At 51.8% G+C, this 15552-nt stretch overlaps 1 protein-coding gene across 2 annotated transcripts in view; it reads left to right on the top strand.

Annotated features, from left to right (window-relative positions):
* BEND3 (BEN domain containing 3) overlaps window positions 1–9882 on the top strand; it is a 34792-nt gene extending 24910 nt beyond the window's left edge. For both annotated transcript variants that reach the window (XM_046006845.1, XM_046006846.1), the window contains one exon: window positions 4143–9882. In XM_046006845.1, coding sequence (XP_045862801.1) covers window positions 4143–6392 — 2250 coding nt within the window. In that variant the 3' untranslated portion in view covers window positions 6393–9882. The remainder of the gene's footprint in view (window positions 1–4142) is intronic.
* Window positions 9883–15552: the final 5670 nt, after the last annotated feature.

A 15552-nucleotide genomic window follows, 5' to 3' on the forward strand; every position in this document is an offset into this window, starting at 1 on the left:
CCCTGTGAGACCTACCATTCTTTATCCCTGAGTTTCTAGAAGCCAAAGCATGAAAAACCATTTGATTTGGCCAAGGTCACAGAGCTAAGATCTTACCCACGCTTTTATACCTCTCGACAGACATGTTATTCATAAAGCTGGTGCCCTGTCTTAGCAGCTCCTCTTTCTCAAGCATAGGTTTGAGAATGGCCAGACGCCGTGCCCTGCTTTAGCTATCCATGAGTCTGGCTGACACACGTCCATTGAGCATGTCTGCGTCCCAGGCACTGTGCAAGGTCCTGGGTAGGGCTAGACTCAGGAATGACCTGGTCCCATCATGGGAGCAATCCTGCAGGGTGATGAGGACATGGCCGGGTAAGGAGACCCCAGGAGGGGGAGAGCCTGGTGGCAGACCATCTGTGCTAGGCTCTTCCCAATTCAGCAGGCCCCTGGTCCTCCGTCCTTGAGAAGCGAGTGCCTGGGAGGAGGAGCAGGGGAGGAGGGCCAGGTGGGGCCACTCGCCACTCAACAGTCATCAGCTTATACAAACAAACCCTGAGGAAAGTATTGGCCAGCTCCTTGGGATTGTTAAAAAGTACCTTCAGGTACTTATGGAGTAAAGTAGCTATTCTTACGCATGGTTCTTATCAACACAGAGGCAGGAGAAAAATTAACCTCCCTCTATGTGAGTCAGATTTTTCCATTATTTAAAAGAGGGGGTCCAGGAAGTAATTCATTAATTTAGAATATAAAATGAAATATAACATGTGGGTGGTTGAAAAAGATCAAAGTCTTGTATGTTTACGTGGCCTAATGCTCTGTTTCCACCTGGACCCATGTATTACTCACCTGCCCTCATAAATCTGGGATCTTGAGCTTGTCTTTTCTCCCTACCCTTTTTAGACTACAGGAGAAAAACACGTCATATACAGTTCTGTGCCGGCATCCATTATCTAAAGACTTAAAGGTGACATTAAATCTGCCTGAGGCCGGTTGAGATGAGGCAGACCGAGAGCAGGCGCTGTCTTCCAGGCCTTGACCACTCAGAGAGGACCCACAGCACCTGGGAGCTTGTTAGAACAGCAGGCTCGGGGGTGTCAGGCTGGCTCAGTCAGAAGAGTATGCAGCTCTTGATCTCAGGGTCGTGAGTTCGAGCCGCACGTTGGTTGTTGAGATTACTAAAATAAATGAATGAATCAATGAATGAAAGAACCTAAGTGAAAAGAAAAGAAATGTGGCCTATGGACGAGAATCTGCATTCTAACAAGATCCCGGTGATTCATACATAGATTGGAGTTTCAGAAGCACTAGCCTTGGCCACCTTACACCAACCGTATTCTCCGCGGGTGTGGAAGTATCCAAAGGATGCACGTTGTTCCTTCCGATTCTGCAGTTGCCTGGGGCACACACCTGTCAGTAAAAGCTTCAGCCCTGTGTGTTCGTCCCCCTGAGGCCCACCCGTGCGCACCAGTTAGCTTTTCTGCTTAATCAAACCCTCAAAAATACTTCCCAGGAAGGGTTTGAGTCAAGTTTAACATTTGTAAAAACTAGCCTTATGAGGTTGGGACTGAGATGAAAGGAATGGCACAATATTTGAGAAGTTCTGACATTTGTGTGTATCAGGGAGGGCATCACCACGATCAAGATAACATGAATCACCAACTACCATAAAGTTTGCGTGTACCCTTTTGCGTCCTTCCTCCACCCCCAGGTCCCCAGCCTATCGATGTATGTATTTTCTAGATTTTTCTATGAGTGGAATCCTACAGTAGGGCCTCTTTTGTTTGCCTTCTTCTAGCATTATTTTAGACTCATCGTGAGTACCATGCGTATCAGTTCTGTTGCTGAGTAATACTCCGTTGTATGCATATAGTACAGTTTGTCTGTATACTTGCTGATAACATTTTGGGTTGTTTCCAGTTTGGGCTATTTACAGATGGGGCTCCTGTGAGCATTGGTGTGTAAGTCTTCGTAGGATCATGTGCTTTCAATTTGCTTGGTAGGTAAATATCTAAGCATGGAATACCAGGATTATATAGTCCGTGTATATGTAACTTTTTAAGAAACTACCAGCTGTTTTCCAGAGAGGTTACACCATTCCACAGCCCCACCAGCAGTGTGTGCAAGTTTCGATGCCTTCACATCTCCAGCACTGGGTATCGTCTTTTCGTTTGTACGCATTCTGGTAGGGATGGTGAGGTATCCCCCAGTGGCCTAATAAGTGGTACTAATAAGCATCTCCTTTTTATATACTTATTTCTTTATTTTGACAGAGATAGATAACAAGAGTGAGAGCACCAGTGGGGAGCAGCAGGCAGAGGGAGGGGGAGGAGCAGGGACCTGGATGCGGGACTCACTCTGAGGACCCTGGGATCATGACCTGAGTGGAAGGCAGATGCTTAACCAACTGATCCACCCAGGTGCCCCTGTCCATTTTTTCTCTTATGGATTATGCTTGTGGTGTCATAACTAAGAAATGTTTGCCTAAACCAAGGTCATGAGGGATTTCTCTTAGTTTTCTTATAGAAGTGTTAAAATTTAAGTTAGGTTTTATATTTACATCCACAATGCATTTTTTTTCCTTTTTAAAAAATATTTATTTATTTGACATAGAAAGATCACAAGTAGGCAGAGAGGCAGGCAGAGAGAGGGGGAAGCAGCTCCCTGCTGAGCAGAGAGCCCGATGTGGGGCTCGATCCCAGGACCCCGAGATCATGACCTGAGCCGAAGGCAGACACCCAATGACTGAGCCACCCAGGCACCCCCACAATGCATTTTGAGTTCATTTCTTTACAGGGCACACAGAGGATGGGCATTGGGGTTGTGTGGTTTTGCATGTGTATATCCAGTTGTTCCAGCATCATCTGCTGAACAGATGATTTTTTTTCCACTGGGTTGCCTTTGAGCCTGGGTTAAAAATCACTTGTCCGTATATACATAAATCAGCCTCTTAAAATGTTCAGGGCCTGGCAACAGGGGAAACCACTGGTGAAAGCAGTGAGAACTTTGTTCTCAGATGGCTATCTGGTGATGAAGCTGGGACTCAAGCTTTGGGGTCTTTATTTATTTATTCGACAGACAGAGATCACAAGTAGGCAGAGAGAGAGGGGAAAGCAGGCTCCCCACTGAGCAGAGGGCGTGATGCAGGGCCGGATCCCAGAACCCTGGGATCATGACCTGAGCCAAAGGCAGAGGCTTTAACCCATTGAGCCACCCAGGCGCCCCAAGCTTTGGGGTCTTTAAAGGGGATCTCCAGCTTGCACTGGGGGAGAGGGGTTCAGCAGAGTGGACTCGCACAGTGTGCCTGCCATTCCTTGGGTGAGCTAAGGAGATAGTCCCTGAAATGAGTGTGGTAGAGCTTAATTCTCTCACCGCCCTTTGTTGAGCAAGGTGGCGGGTACATGGCAAGTAGCCTCGTAGATGCGTAGGAGAGGTGTGAATGCATTCCATGCAGTGGCTGCCTTAAGTCACTGGGGCTTAATTGTCTCCTGCAGCTCTTTGAGAATGGCTGTGGGGGCAGCAGGAGATGGCATGTCAGAAACCTGGAGACCCCCTCACCCTGTGCAGCCCAAAGCTGCATGGGCTCTGGGACGTTCTGGGCCAGCCCTTTCACAGTTTGAGATAAGAGGTCACTCTGGGCAGCGGTAGAGTTGCCGCAGACCCCTGTTCTTCTGTGCTCACCACGTCTCACCTCAGGGGCTGTCCTGTCCTTGAGGCTGCAGACCGGCAGACATACCACACTGTCTTCCTGAGCCGCTGTGGGCAGGAGTCCCGATCCCCTGTGGGAGAGCCCCTGGAGGCCCAGGTCAGTGAGGTGCCGGACCCCCTGCCCTAGGGTCTCCTCTTGCCCTCGTGGTCGCTCTGGAGTCCCCGGCAGGGCTGCTGCCCAGCAGGTCCTGTGTGCAGGAGGCCCGGCAGCAGTGTCCTGCAGGAAGTGGGAGCCTTCCGGCCGGCCAGAGCCTCCATCAGGGACTAGGAGGAGGGAGACGCTCAGTGCAGGCATGTAGGGCTGTGTCCGCGGTGCGTTTCTGGCCCGGCAGGGTGAGCCGGCGCGAGAGAAGTGGTTCCTCACGCATGTCCGGGGGGGGGACCTCAGCACCCCCCTGTGCCTCAGACACACGCGTCGTGTAGTAAATCAGCCTAACACGCTGTCTGTTTTCCAGACCCTCCTTGCAGGCATGCGGAACCGTGAGAACAGCTCGCCCTGCCAGGGCAATGGGGAGCAGGCCGGCAGGGGCAAGAACTTGGGCTCCGCATGGCCTGGCGAGGAGGAGCCCTGCGGCGACGTGAGCACCCCATCCTATAAGAAGCCCCTGTACGGCATCTCGCACAAGATCATGGAGAAGAAGAACCCTCCTGCTGGCGACTTGCTGGGCACGTACGAGCTCTTTGACAAGGCCAACTCCAGCAACAGCCCCTCGCCCCTGCGGCTCCTGAACGAGCCACAGAAGCGGGATTGCGGTAGCGCCGTGGTGGCCACCAGTGACGGGGACCCCAACATCTACTTTCTTATCCAGAAGATGTTCTACATGCTCAACACGCTCTCTTCCAACATGTCCCAGCTGCACAGCAAGGTGGACCTGCTCTCCCTGGAGGTGAGCCGCATCAAGAAGCAGGTGAGCCCCACTGAGCTGGTGGCCAAGTTCCAGCCGCCCCCCGAGTACCAGCTCACGGCGGCAGAGCTCAAGCAGATCGTGGACCAGAGCCTGTCGGGTGGCGACCTGGCCTGCCGCCTGCTGGTGCAGCTATTCCCCGAGCTCTTCAGCGATGTGGACTTCTCCCGTGGCTGCAGCGCGTGCGGCTTTGCAGCCAAGCGCAAGCTGGAGTCGCTGCACCTGCAGCTTATCCGCGACTATGTGGAGGTCTACTACCCGTCGGTGAGGGACACAGCCGTGTGGCAGGCTGAGTGTCTGCCCCAGCTGAACGACTTCTTCAGCCGCTTCTGGGCCCAGCGGGAGATGGAGGACAGCCAGCCCAGTGGCCAGGTGGCCAGCTTCTTCGAGGCGGAGCAGGTAGATGCCAGCCACTTCCTGGACAATAAGGACCAGGAGGAGGCCCTGTCCCTGGACCGGAGCAGCACCATCGCCTCAGACCACGTGGTGGACACGCAGGACCTCACTGAGTTCCTGGACGAAGCCTCATCCCCTGGCGAGTTTGCCGTCTTCCTTCTGCACCGGCTCTTCCCCGAGCTCTTCGACCACCGGAAGCTGGGCGAGCAGTACAGCTGCTACGGGGACGGCGGCAAGCAGGAGCTGGACCCGCAGCGGCTGCGGATCATCCGCAATTATACGGAGATCTACTTCCCCGACGTGCAGGAGGAGGAGGCCTGGCTGCAGCAGTGTGCCCAGCGCCTCAACGACGAGCTCGAGGGCCTGGCGCTGGACGGGGGCAGCGAGGGTGAGCCGGCGCGCGACGACTGCTACGACTCCTCCAGCCTGCCTGATGACATCTCCGTGGTCAAGGTGGAAGACAGCTTCGAGGGTGAGCGGCCGGGCCGGCGGTCCAAGAAGATCTGGCTGGTGCCCATCGACTTCGACAAGCTGGAGATCCCGCAGCCCGACTTCGAGGTGCCGGGTGCCGACTGCCTGCTCAGCAAGGAGCAGCTGCGCAGCATCTACGAGAGCAGCCTGTCCATCGGCAACTTCGCCTCGCGCCTGCTGGTGCACCTCTTCCCCGAGCTCTTCACGCACGAGAACCTGCGCAAGCAGTACAACTGCAGCGGCTCCCTGGGCAAGAAGCAGCTGGACCCATCCCGCATCAAGCTCATCCGCCACTATGTGCAGCTGCTCTACCCGCGCGCCAAGAACGACCGCGTCTGGACGCTGGAGTTCGTGGGGAAGCTGGACGAGCGCTGCCGGCGCCGCGACACGGAGCAGCGGCGCTCCTACCAGCAGCAGCGCAAGGTGCACGTGCCGGGCCCCGAGTGCAGGGACCTGACGAGCTACGCCATCAACCCTGAGCGGTTCCGAGAGGAGTTCGAGGGGCCCCCGCTGCCCCCCGAAAGGAGCAGCAAGGACTTCTGCAAGATCCCCCTGGACGAGCTGGTGGTCCCCTCGCCCGACTTCCCGGTGCCTCCGCCGTACCTGCTGTCGGACAAGGAGGTGCGCGAGATCGTGCAGCAGAGCCTGTCGGTGGGCAACTTCGCCGCGCGGCTCCTGGTCAGGCTCTTCCCGGAACTCTTCACGGCCGAGAACCTCCGGCTGCAGTACAACCACTCCGGCGCCTGCAACAAGAAGCAGCTGGACCCCACGCGGCTGCGGCTCATCCGCCACTACGTGGAGGCCGTGTACCCGGTGGAGAAGATGGAGGAGGTGTGGCACTACGAGTGCATCCCGAGCATCGACGAGCGCTGCCGCCGCCCCAACAGGAAGAAATGCGACATCCTGAAGAAGGCCAAGAAGGTGGAGAAGTGACGGCTGGGCGCCCCCGGGGACTGCGCGTGTTCTTGGAGCACGCCAGGGGCGTCCGCAGACGCGCACCTTACGGCGGCGGGGCGGGGCTCGCTCGGTTTGCACAGGTGGACACCGCGCAGCCGCAGGAGGGACAGAAGCCTTGCGTTCGGCTCTCCTCCTCGCGACTTTCAGTCCCATGTCCCCAGGGTGCGGCCGGAGTCCGGGGGAGCGGAGAGGCCTCGGGAGCCGGGCCTTCTCCTCTTGGCGTTGTCTCTCCATCCACCGCCCCGCCCCCTGCAATTTCAAATGCAGAGTTGGCGACTCTCTTGTTCCTCTTCCCACATTTTACATCTTCCATTTTTATCCGTTTTTTTAACTAAAGAGAAACCCTTTTTAAGAAAAAAAAATCATTGGGCTCTTTGGGGGCCATTTTACTTAGAAAAACTATCTCTTAAATATTTGAGACGAAGTACTGTAAGATGCCTTCGGTTGCTGGGATTTTTTTTTTTTTAAGATGGTTTCAGATTTATGAAATTTTTAGAAATGCCACGTTCCTGCATGTTGGCTAATAATAGCTTCAGGTGGCATAGAGACCAATTTTACTGACCTTGTCCTTTACATATGACTTTGGAAGAATCAAGATGCCCCTCGGATGGCAGTCGAGGGGACGGAGAAGTGTGACCTCCTTTCCCACGGTGGTTGCACCCTCCCTTCCGCTGTGGTGCTGAGGAGGGGGCCTGCCCTCGCGACCTGGCCTGTTCCCCGTGGCCGTGGCTGTAGAATGCTGTGCCCGCTCTCTGTAGACGAGAACACTGGATGATGATGATGATGATGATGATGATGATGATGATGATGATATGAATGTAGGTAGACGTGGAAACACGTACGCTATGTCATTTTGAACTGTGTCCTTCCACTGCCCCCTTCCCTCTCTCCACAAGGATGCTGTTTGGAGGGGCAGACACATTTTCTTGGAAAAGAGTGTGTGTGAATATTTGGCTTCTTGTTTGATTTAAGGATGGGCCCCCTCTGGGCTCACCAAAGCTGTTTACTTTCCGTGTGTGTTTTTGTGCAACACCCGGGTTTTGGGAGCTGTCTGGTGGCTTCCCCACACCTCAGTGCAAGCCCCTCCTGTCAGTAGCACATCCTTGTTCCTCAGGGCAAGCCCAGGCCTCGGGCCCTCTTGGGGATACCTGGCATTGGAAGGTCACAGGTCGTTCAAATGGGGCTCCCCCGTCCCCTCCCAGAGTCCACTCAGCTGTTGCCTCAGACCCTCAGAAGCTCTGCTACCCTATGTCTCTGGCCAGTCCCCTGGCCTCAGAGTAAGACATATCTTCTTTCCTCACTGGTTGGGAAGGTCACACTGCTCCAGGCCAGTGGCAAATTCTCCAGGACGTCAATCAGGAAATTCTCCAGAGGTAAAGTCCTAAAAAACAATACTTTTACCCACCTGACTTTGGGGTCCAAAGCCCTAAGAGGGAAGGGAAACGGTGTCACCCAGACCAAGTACGTTATACCAGAAACTTGGAAAATGAACTGAATCACACAGGGTGGTCCCAAAATCCTTGTGGAACGTTGCAGAGTTAATAATTTAGTGGCTTAATGTTTGCTACCTTAAAATGCAGAAATAATAGAAACAATCTGTGAATTTTCTCTATACAACTGATAAGGACTTTCGGTCTGGTGGCTATATGACATAATTTTGCCTGTACCCAGAGGGCTTTTTTTTTTTTTAATGACAGGATTTTGAGCAATGTAAAGTTGCCAGTCTGATTTTAGTAAATTCGCTTTTAAATGCCATTTACAGATGATTTCTGTTGAAACTGCAGGCCTAAATTATTGAAATTTAGAAATGCACAGGGACATAATGACTCTCACATACACCCACACCCACCCACATGTGCACACACATTTCTTCTATCTAAAAAAACTTAAGTGGGATGAAGGGGACCTACATGAGCAATGAGCTCAGCCTCTTTGTGCCTGGAAAGAAGGGACTAGAGCAGCCAGGAAACTCACTTTCCCCCCCCTCACTTGGGCCTTTCTCTATGCCTTAGTCTCTCCAACACACACTCGCGTGTGCGTGCCCATGCGCACGGCCTACCCAAAGATGGCAGTAGCACTCTCGCCCGCCAGCCCCGTTGGCTGGAGAGTGCCATGGGATTTGTCCTGGTCTCTAGGATGTGTCCAAGAGGATTCCAAGCCATGTGAAAATTGCCCTGCTTTCTAGAGGGTGGACTACGACCCTACAACTTCAGAAGCACAATCATTTTTTTAATAAGTCCTGTCTCCCCATGTTAGAGAAATCATCAAGTTCTAGGGATGAAATGTGTTTCTTCACAACCTAGAGCATGTTCAGTTTTTGGAAACTGCATTTTGGTGGTTTCCTTAATACCTTTCCTGCGTAGGGCCTCTCCCCCCCACCGCCCCCCACTGCCCCACCCCCAAATCTTAGAGTCCCTTTTACTGAAGAGAGGTGGACACACTCTGGGAGTTGTTTCCTGTCCCTCCGGACTGTCTCATCAGGAAACACCTGCAGGCCCTGCGTCTGTCTGTATGGCCTCCTCAGTTCTCCGGCCATACCGGTGGGCCCCAGGGCAGTTTTTTACATGAAGCAATAGAAGTACAAAATACTTACTTTTTCAAAATTTAATATTTTCCATAAAATGTGTTGGTAAATCCCTTCCCCCTCCCCATTCCAAATTCTTCATTTTTTTTTAACTTGTTTTTGGGTTTTTCCCCTTGTATCTGGAGGACTAAAGAATTAGCACAGACACATTCTGATGTTAAGGAAAATAGCAAGTCACGGTAGCTGGTAGTGTCCCTTCGTTCTCTCTGTTAGTAAGTTTAAAAGAATGTATGAAGGTAGTCATGAATGTACTAAGTGTTCTAATCCTGCTTCAGTCCACTTGGGCTGTGTCCACATGACCACAAACATTTGACAGGGAATAAAGTCGTGTCTAGTGTCATGGGCGATAGTGTGCCCCTCCCCCTTCGGTGTTGGCCCCAGATCTTCCTTTCTTTTTATGTTTGGGTTGGAGGGGTTACCACATCCGCAGCAATCATCCACCAACCTATGGGATCTACTTAGCGGTGAAAGAATTCGCTCTTTAAATGGTTAAGAGTCACTGGCCTGCCCATACCGCAGCACGGCCACTTGGGTTCCCACAGAGATGGCCTCGGTTTCCACCTTCCCCCCCAAAATGCTGGCTTCTTGTCCGATTGCAGTGGGGTCTCGAGACCCCTCACGGGAGGTCATTGAGATCTCGCACCCTGCCTGGCTGTGTGGGTAGGAGCGGGAGTGGAGGTGAGGGCCCAGGGGCCGTTCATGCCATTTGGAAATACTTGCCTCGTGTAGATCCAGCCTTAATGTTTTTCTGACATCCTAGTGAAAGCAGACCCTGCACAAAGTGGATATCAGAGTTAATACTGTGAGGAGACAAAATAACGAGAATAGTTTTACCAAAGATAATGAAATACCGCATAATGTCTGCATTTTACCATTGATTTGAGTGCGTGCTTAGAAAACTGAATGTAACAAAAACCCAGGACATTTTTGGAAATTGTATGCTCTAGCAAACTTTGTGTGAATTTTTATACAAGCACTGTTTTATGAGTTATATAAAATGTTATAAAAATAGAAAAAATACAGTCTTTGTAACATCTTGTTTTCTTAGGGCCCAGGTCGCTCAGAGCCTGTGTTGGTCTAGTCTTTTCCGTCTTTCTGTGAGGCCTCCCCAGCCCCTCCCAGGGGAGGACAGGAACCGGGGTTGGGGGGGGTAAGAGGGGAGGAGGGGGTGTCTCAGCCTCTCAAGCTTCTACGCCCCAGGGTGACCGTGGCACAGTTCACAGGATTTCAGTTGGCTGCAGCTGAATGACAGAAATGGCCAAATAAATCCTAACCCTTTTCTACACAAACCACTTCCTGGCCACACAGTGAGAGGCGCATGTGACCTTTTCATACCTTTACCAGTCAGGTGCCAGACCAGCCCTGTGACCAAGGAACAAGCCCCACAGAGCTTCATTTCAACACCCCCACCCCTGCCTTTTTTTTTCTCTCACTTTGGAGCAAACGGGATTTAGTTCCCCAAAGGTAGCATATTATTAACTGATAACAAGAGGTTACGTGTCTTACCTCTTCTCTTTGGCTAATTATAAATTATTTCATATAGTAAAAATACCATCTCAAGCCGTCAGAGGAACGTTGTTTTTGGCTGAGGGTCACGAAGATAGACACTTGTGGCTCGTGATTGGGATACTTTTCCCAGGGACTCTGCTCTGCTGTGAATCCGGACACTTCTCTGTGTGTGAACCTCGTCAGCAGGTTAGGGCCAGTCGGGGGCTGGAGTAACAAGTTTAAGCAAGACTTGAAGGAAGACTAAATTCTTTGCATTCTGGCTGTGGGTATGTTTGTTTTCTGCCCAAAAGAAAAGCCACAGAATTTCAGTATCTGTGAGCTTACTTATAAAATCTAGTCCTCGGAGATAAGAACCACACGCAAAGTTAACTATCATGATCACTGGAATGGTGACAGGCAATGGCCTCTTTGGGGGAGCTTCTAAACAAATGAAACTGTTCCCCCTCATCCCCTGTGGCCAGTGGTGAGAAAAGGTGCGACGAACACTCCTTCCCTACTCACATTCACCCAGTACATACACGTGCCGGCCACGCTGCTGAGAACCCTACCTTAATGATGGTCTCAAAAACCCTGCGAGGGGGGCGCCTGGGTGGCTTAGTGGGTTAGGCCTCTGCCTTGGGCTCAGGTCATGATCTCAGGGTCCTGGGATCGAGCCTCGCATCTGCTCAGAGGGGAGCCTGCTTCCTCCTCTCTCTGCCTGCCTCTCTGCCTACTTGTGATCTCTATCAAATAAATAAAATCTTAAAAAAAAAAAAAAAACCGTGAGATAAGTTCCAGAATTGTGCCTATTAAGAAAGGTACGGTATGGCCCTGAGGGGTGCATATACTCTCTCCTTTAATTCTCCTGAAAATGAGTGTCTTGGGAACCATGCTTTGTTTTGTGGTGTGGAAGCAGAGGGAAGTAGGTTTCTTTCCCAAGTTTGTGCACCTGGCAAATTGCGGTGTCAGGGTTTAAACCCGTTGGTCCGTTTCTGCAACAGCACACCAGTCCGGCTGCGGAACACCCCCTGAGCCATACATAGCACACAAAGATTCAGATCCGAAAACAAGTCCAAGTCACTGGTGTCCTTGACCACCCACGTCCTCTAAGCCCCAGTTTGTCTGATCTCAGATGCGGGTGGGCTGGTTTCAGATCTATGCGTGAGATCACCGGCGACTGTGGAGAGCCCTGTTCTGGGACCAGTGAGCACACCTGGGAAGAGTTTGTGAGAGGAACCACCATGGACTGGATTCCCTCGGGGCAGAAACTGTGACGTTCCTGTGAGAGTGGCGATGGGCTTGTCCTCAGGAGAAGGGGCAGGAGGGACGCAGCACAGGGAAGGCCAGGAGCTAGGGCATGGGTTTCCACTGCTATCTAGCTTCATCCCCATTCTAGAAAGCCCTAGAACAATGGATTGTTTGGCAGAATTAGTCCCAGGTGAGGCAGAGGGGCTGGTTGGTCCTTGTTAGAGGTCTTCCCCAGGTTGGAAAAGGGCAGCTCTCCCGGCAAGACAACCAAGGGCTGAGCTCCAGAAGGTCCGCTGCAAGCAGGAGTGGTTAGCAGGTCCTCTGCCGTGAGGGAATGGGTGCTCCGGTGAAGGGCATCTGGGTTAAGCCTCCATCAGCATCCACTAGGGTCAGAACCACCAGAGGGCATGTTAAGCCAGACCAGTGGGCCCGATCCCCAGAGTAGGCTTCGGTGGATCTGGATGGGGCCTAGGAATTTGCATTTCTGCCGAGTTTCCGGGTGATGCTGGCCCTGCTGGTCCACGGCCACATTCCGAGGGCCCTTGCACCAGTGACTTCACAAGATAGGCTGTGTGTGTCACAGAAAACCGACGGCTTAGCCCTTTTAATTATTAGAAATAGATCTCAGCTGGAATAAATGGTTTCCCATTGTGTTCAAATAAAACTGCTTCTTAACTAGCAATAAATGAAATCTTAGCTTTTCAGGTCAGCAGGAAGACGCAGGTTTACGAATGCTTACGCAGCATGACCTAGGAGCATTGGCCAAGCGTGGCTTTTGCCAGAGCCTTTCTACAGGGGGAAGCCTATTTGTTGATTTTATTTTAAAGAGTAAGAATTCATTTGTTCTTCTAAAGGGAGTTTGTGTTCCGGATAGCGAACTGTGTCCTTGACAGAGGTGGAGAACTTATTATGCCACAGCTCATCCTTCCAGAAGCTCCTACAGTGTGGCAGCTGTGTGTGTAGTCAGAAGTGACGATGGGTCCTTCAATTATAGGGAGTTCAGGTTTTTGTAAGCACTCCCTTACAAGAAACCCTGTTTCTATCCCCCATTTTACAGAGGGGGCTGCTTCTAGAGGTTGAGTAACTTGGTCAAGGTCAGACAGCTGGCAGAGCCAGGTGCTGCTAATGATGACTGGCTTGACTCCGAAGTCTGTGCTCAGGATTTCGGTGCCACGCCTTACGTGGCTGCATGCGGTAAACTTCTACGTCTTTCTGCCCAGTGGGCTCCTGCCATTTAACTTGGGGTTGTGCTGACTGTCCAGGAACTGCCTGAGTGTTTGACTTGAGAAAGCTTTCAGTGCAGAGAGCAGAACGAGAAATACAGTAAGAATCATCTCGTCCTCTAAAGGAAGTGTGTTCATTCTGCAAAAATATTTAAGATTTTTATTTATTTATTTGAGAGCGAGAACAAGCAGAGGGGAATGGCAGAATGAGAGGGAGAAGCTGGCTTCCCGCCGAGCAGGGAACCCGACATGGGGCTTGATCCCAGGACCCCAAAATCATGACCCGAGCCAAAGACAGGCACTTAACCCACTGAGCCACCCAGGAGCCCTGCAAAAGTATTTGTAACACCTGTTATCTCCTGGGCACTCTTCCATGACTCTAACAAGTCCCCAAGTCATTAATTGGTAGTTAGGAGGCCTTGGAGAGAAGCCTCTGGTGGTAAACACCGCCAAACCTAACCTCTTGCCTGAAACCAAATTCCAAGCTGCATGTGGGTAATAAGCAGACTTCGAAACTGGGCTCCTCGGCTTGAGGCCGCGGCAGATGGAGGAGGGCTGGGCTTTGGCCTGAGGCAGCCGCAGGCCCACAGCTTCCCGACTCTCCTGCTTCTCCCAGACTGGAAACACTCCTGTTAAGAGGCTGTGAATGCCGGCTGCAGAGCTCCATAACCTTGGTCTTCCTGGTGTTTGATTCCTGCTATTTCTGACACAGGTATTATTATTTTTTAAAATTTTTTTCAAAAAAAGATTATTTATTTGACAGAGATCACAAGCAGGCAGAGAAGCAGGCAGAGAGAAAGGGGGAAGCAGGCTGCCCGTGGAGCAGAGAGCCTGATGCGGGGCTCGATCCTAGGACCCTGAGACCATGACCTGAGCTGAAGGCAGAGGCTTTAACCCACTGAGCCACCCAGGCGCCCCTGACACAGGTATTAAACCTAAGTCTCCTCCTTGGTGTGGATACAGGGAAGCCTCAGCTCGGGCACAGCGCGGGCCTGGGGTGGGGGTGGGGGTGGGTGCTGTGCCTCGGCCGATGCAAGACCCCTGGCGACAGGCGCCTTTTCGTTGGGTTGTTGCTGGTTGTGTTGCTTCAGAGGAGAGTTGGCTGCTATCATTTTAGCCTCACCTTCTGCGTCTCTGCGTCAGAATCAAGAGGTAAGGGCTCTCCTCTACGTCCAAAAGAAAAATCTATGCATTGCAAGGGGCGGGAAGTATCTAATAGGAAGCCTTTTGAATGGGGCTCTGGAAATCGCTATTACCCAGTCCAGACCTCTAAACAGAAATGGCCCATTTTAGACACTTGCTGTTCTACCCTGACTGTAGTTTTGGGGGCTTCACTCATCTGCTTTGGGGAAGGTTTCATCATCTTTAAGAATTCTGTCCCGGGGGTGCCTGGGTGGCTCAGTGGGTTGGGCCTCTGCCTTTGGCTCAGGTCTTGATCTCAGGGTCCTGGCATCGGGCCCCAAATTGGGCTCTCTGCTTGGGGGGGGGTGCTTCCCCCTCTCTCTCTTCCTGCCTCTCTGCCTACTTGTGAACTCTCTGTCAAATAAAGATAAAATCTTTAAAAAAGAAAAAAAAAAAAGGAATTCTGTCCCAGGAGGGGCTCCTGGGTGATGTAGTTGGTTAAGCATCCGACTCTTTGATTTTTTGCCTCAGGTCATGATCTCAGGGTCGGGACATCAAGCCCCACACCAGGCTCCTTGCTGGGTGTGGAGTCTGCTTAAGGGTCTTTCTCTCCTCCTCTCCCTCTGCCCACCAACCCCCTAGCCCCCCACACTCTCTCTCTCTGAAAAAATAAAGTCCCAAGATAGAAGCCCCACTGGGTACAGATGACATCTCTACAGAAGAATCGAGAAGGGCATCGTGCGTGATCCATGTCCTCGAGGACATTTGCATGTCCTTGCAAATGCCTACTTTCACCGGCCTGCTTCTGATATGTCTGCTTAACCAAAAACGAACAAAAAAACCCTTAACCCAATGTGCAGGTCCTTGACAAGAAGGCAGTATTGGAAAGCGGCCTCCAACCTCAGGGCCTTCAGAGAAATTCCAGGGGGAATTTCCAGATAATCCAGACGGATTAGGGAGTAGCGGCTACCAAAGACAGATGCAGCAGCAGGTTGTGGGGCCTTTCCTGTACAGGAAAAGAATTTATGAAGAATGCCTGGTAGAAGTAACCACATCTCTTTACACCCAGACTAGCCAAGGGGCGCAAGCCGGCTGGCGCTGGATGAGGCCCCGCCCACAGTGCCAGGCACTTCCAGTGGAAAACTTCCGGGTGTGTATCCCCAGTCCCGCCCAGTGATGAGCTGGTAGATGTTTAAGAAATGACTCTCCAAGGGAAAAGTAAGTACTGGTTTTTGATGATTGCGATTTCCAAGGTGAAAATATTACCATGGGTGACTTCAAGCTTCCTACTGACCTGCTGAAAGCAGTCTGGGAGATGCCCTCTTTCTGCTCTCGAATCCACTCCGCGGAGTTTCTAATGTCCTACACTACTCCCCGGCGATTGTCAGTAAGCTCACTGATAATCTGATGGCAACTTTTTGCAAGCCAAATGTGTGTGACCGAGATGAGGCAGGACTTGAGCCGAGTGTCA

The sequence above is a fragment of the Meles meles genome, chromosome 5 (assembly GCF_922984935.1).
Source record: "Meles meles chromosome 5, mMelMel3.1 paternal haplotype, whole genome shotgun sequence".
In the NCBI taxonomy this organism is placed as follows: Eukaryota; Metazoa; Chordata; class Mammalia; order Carnivora; family Mustelidae; genus Meles; species Meles meles.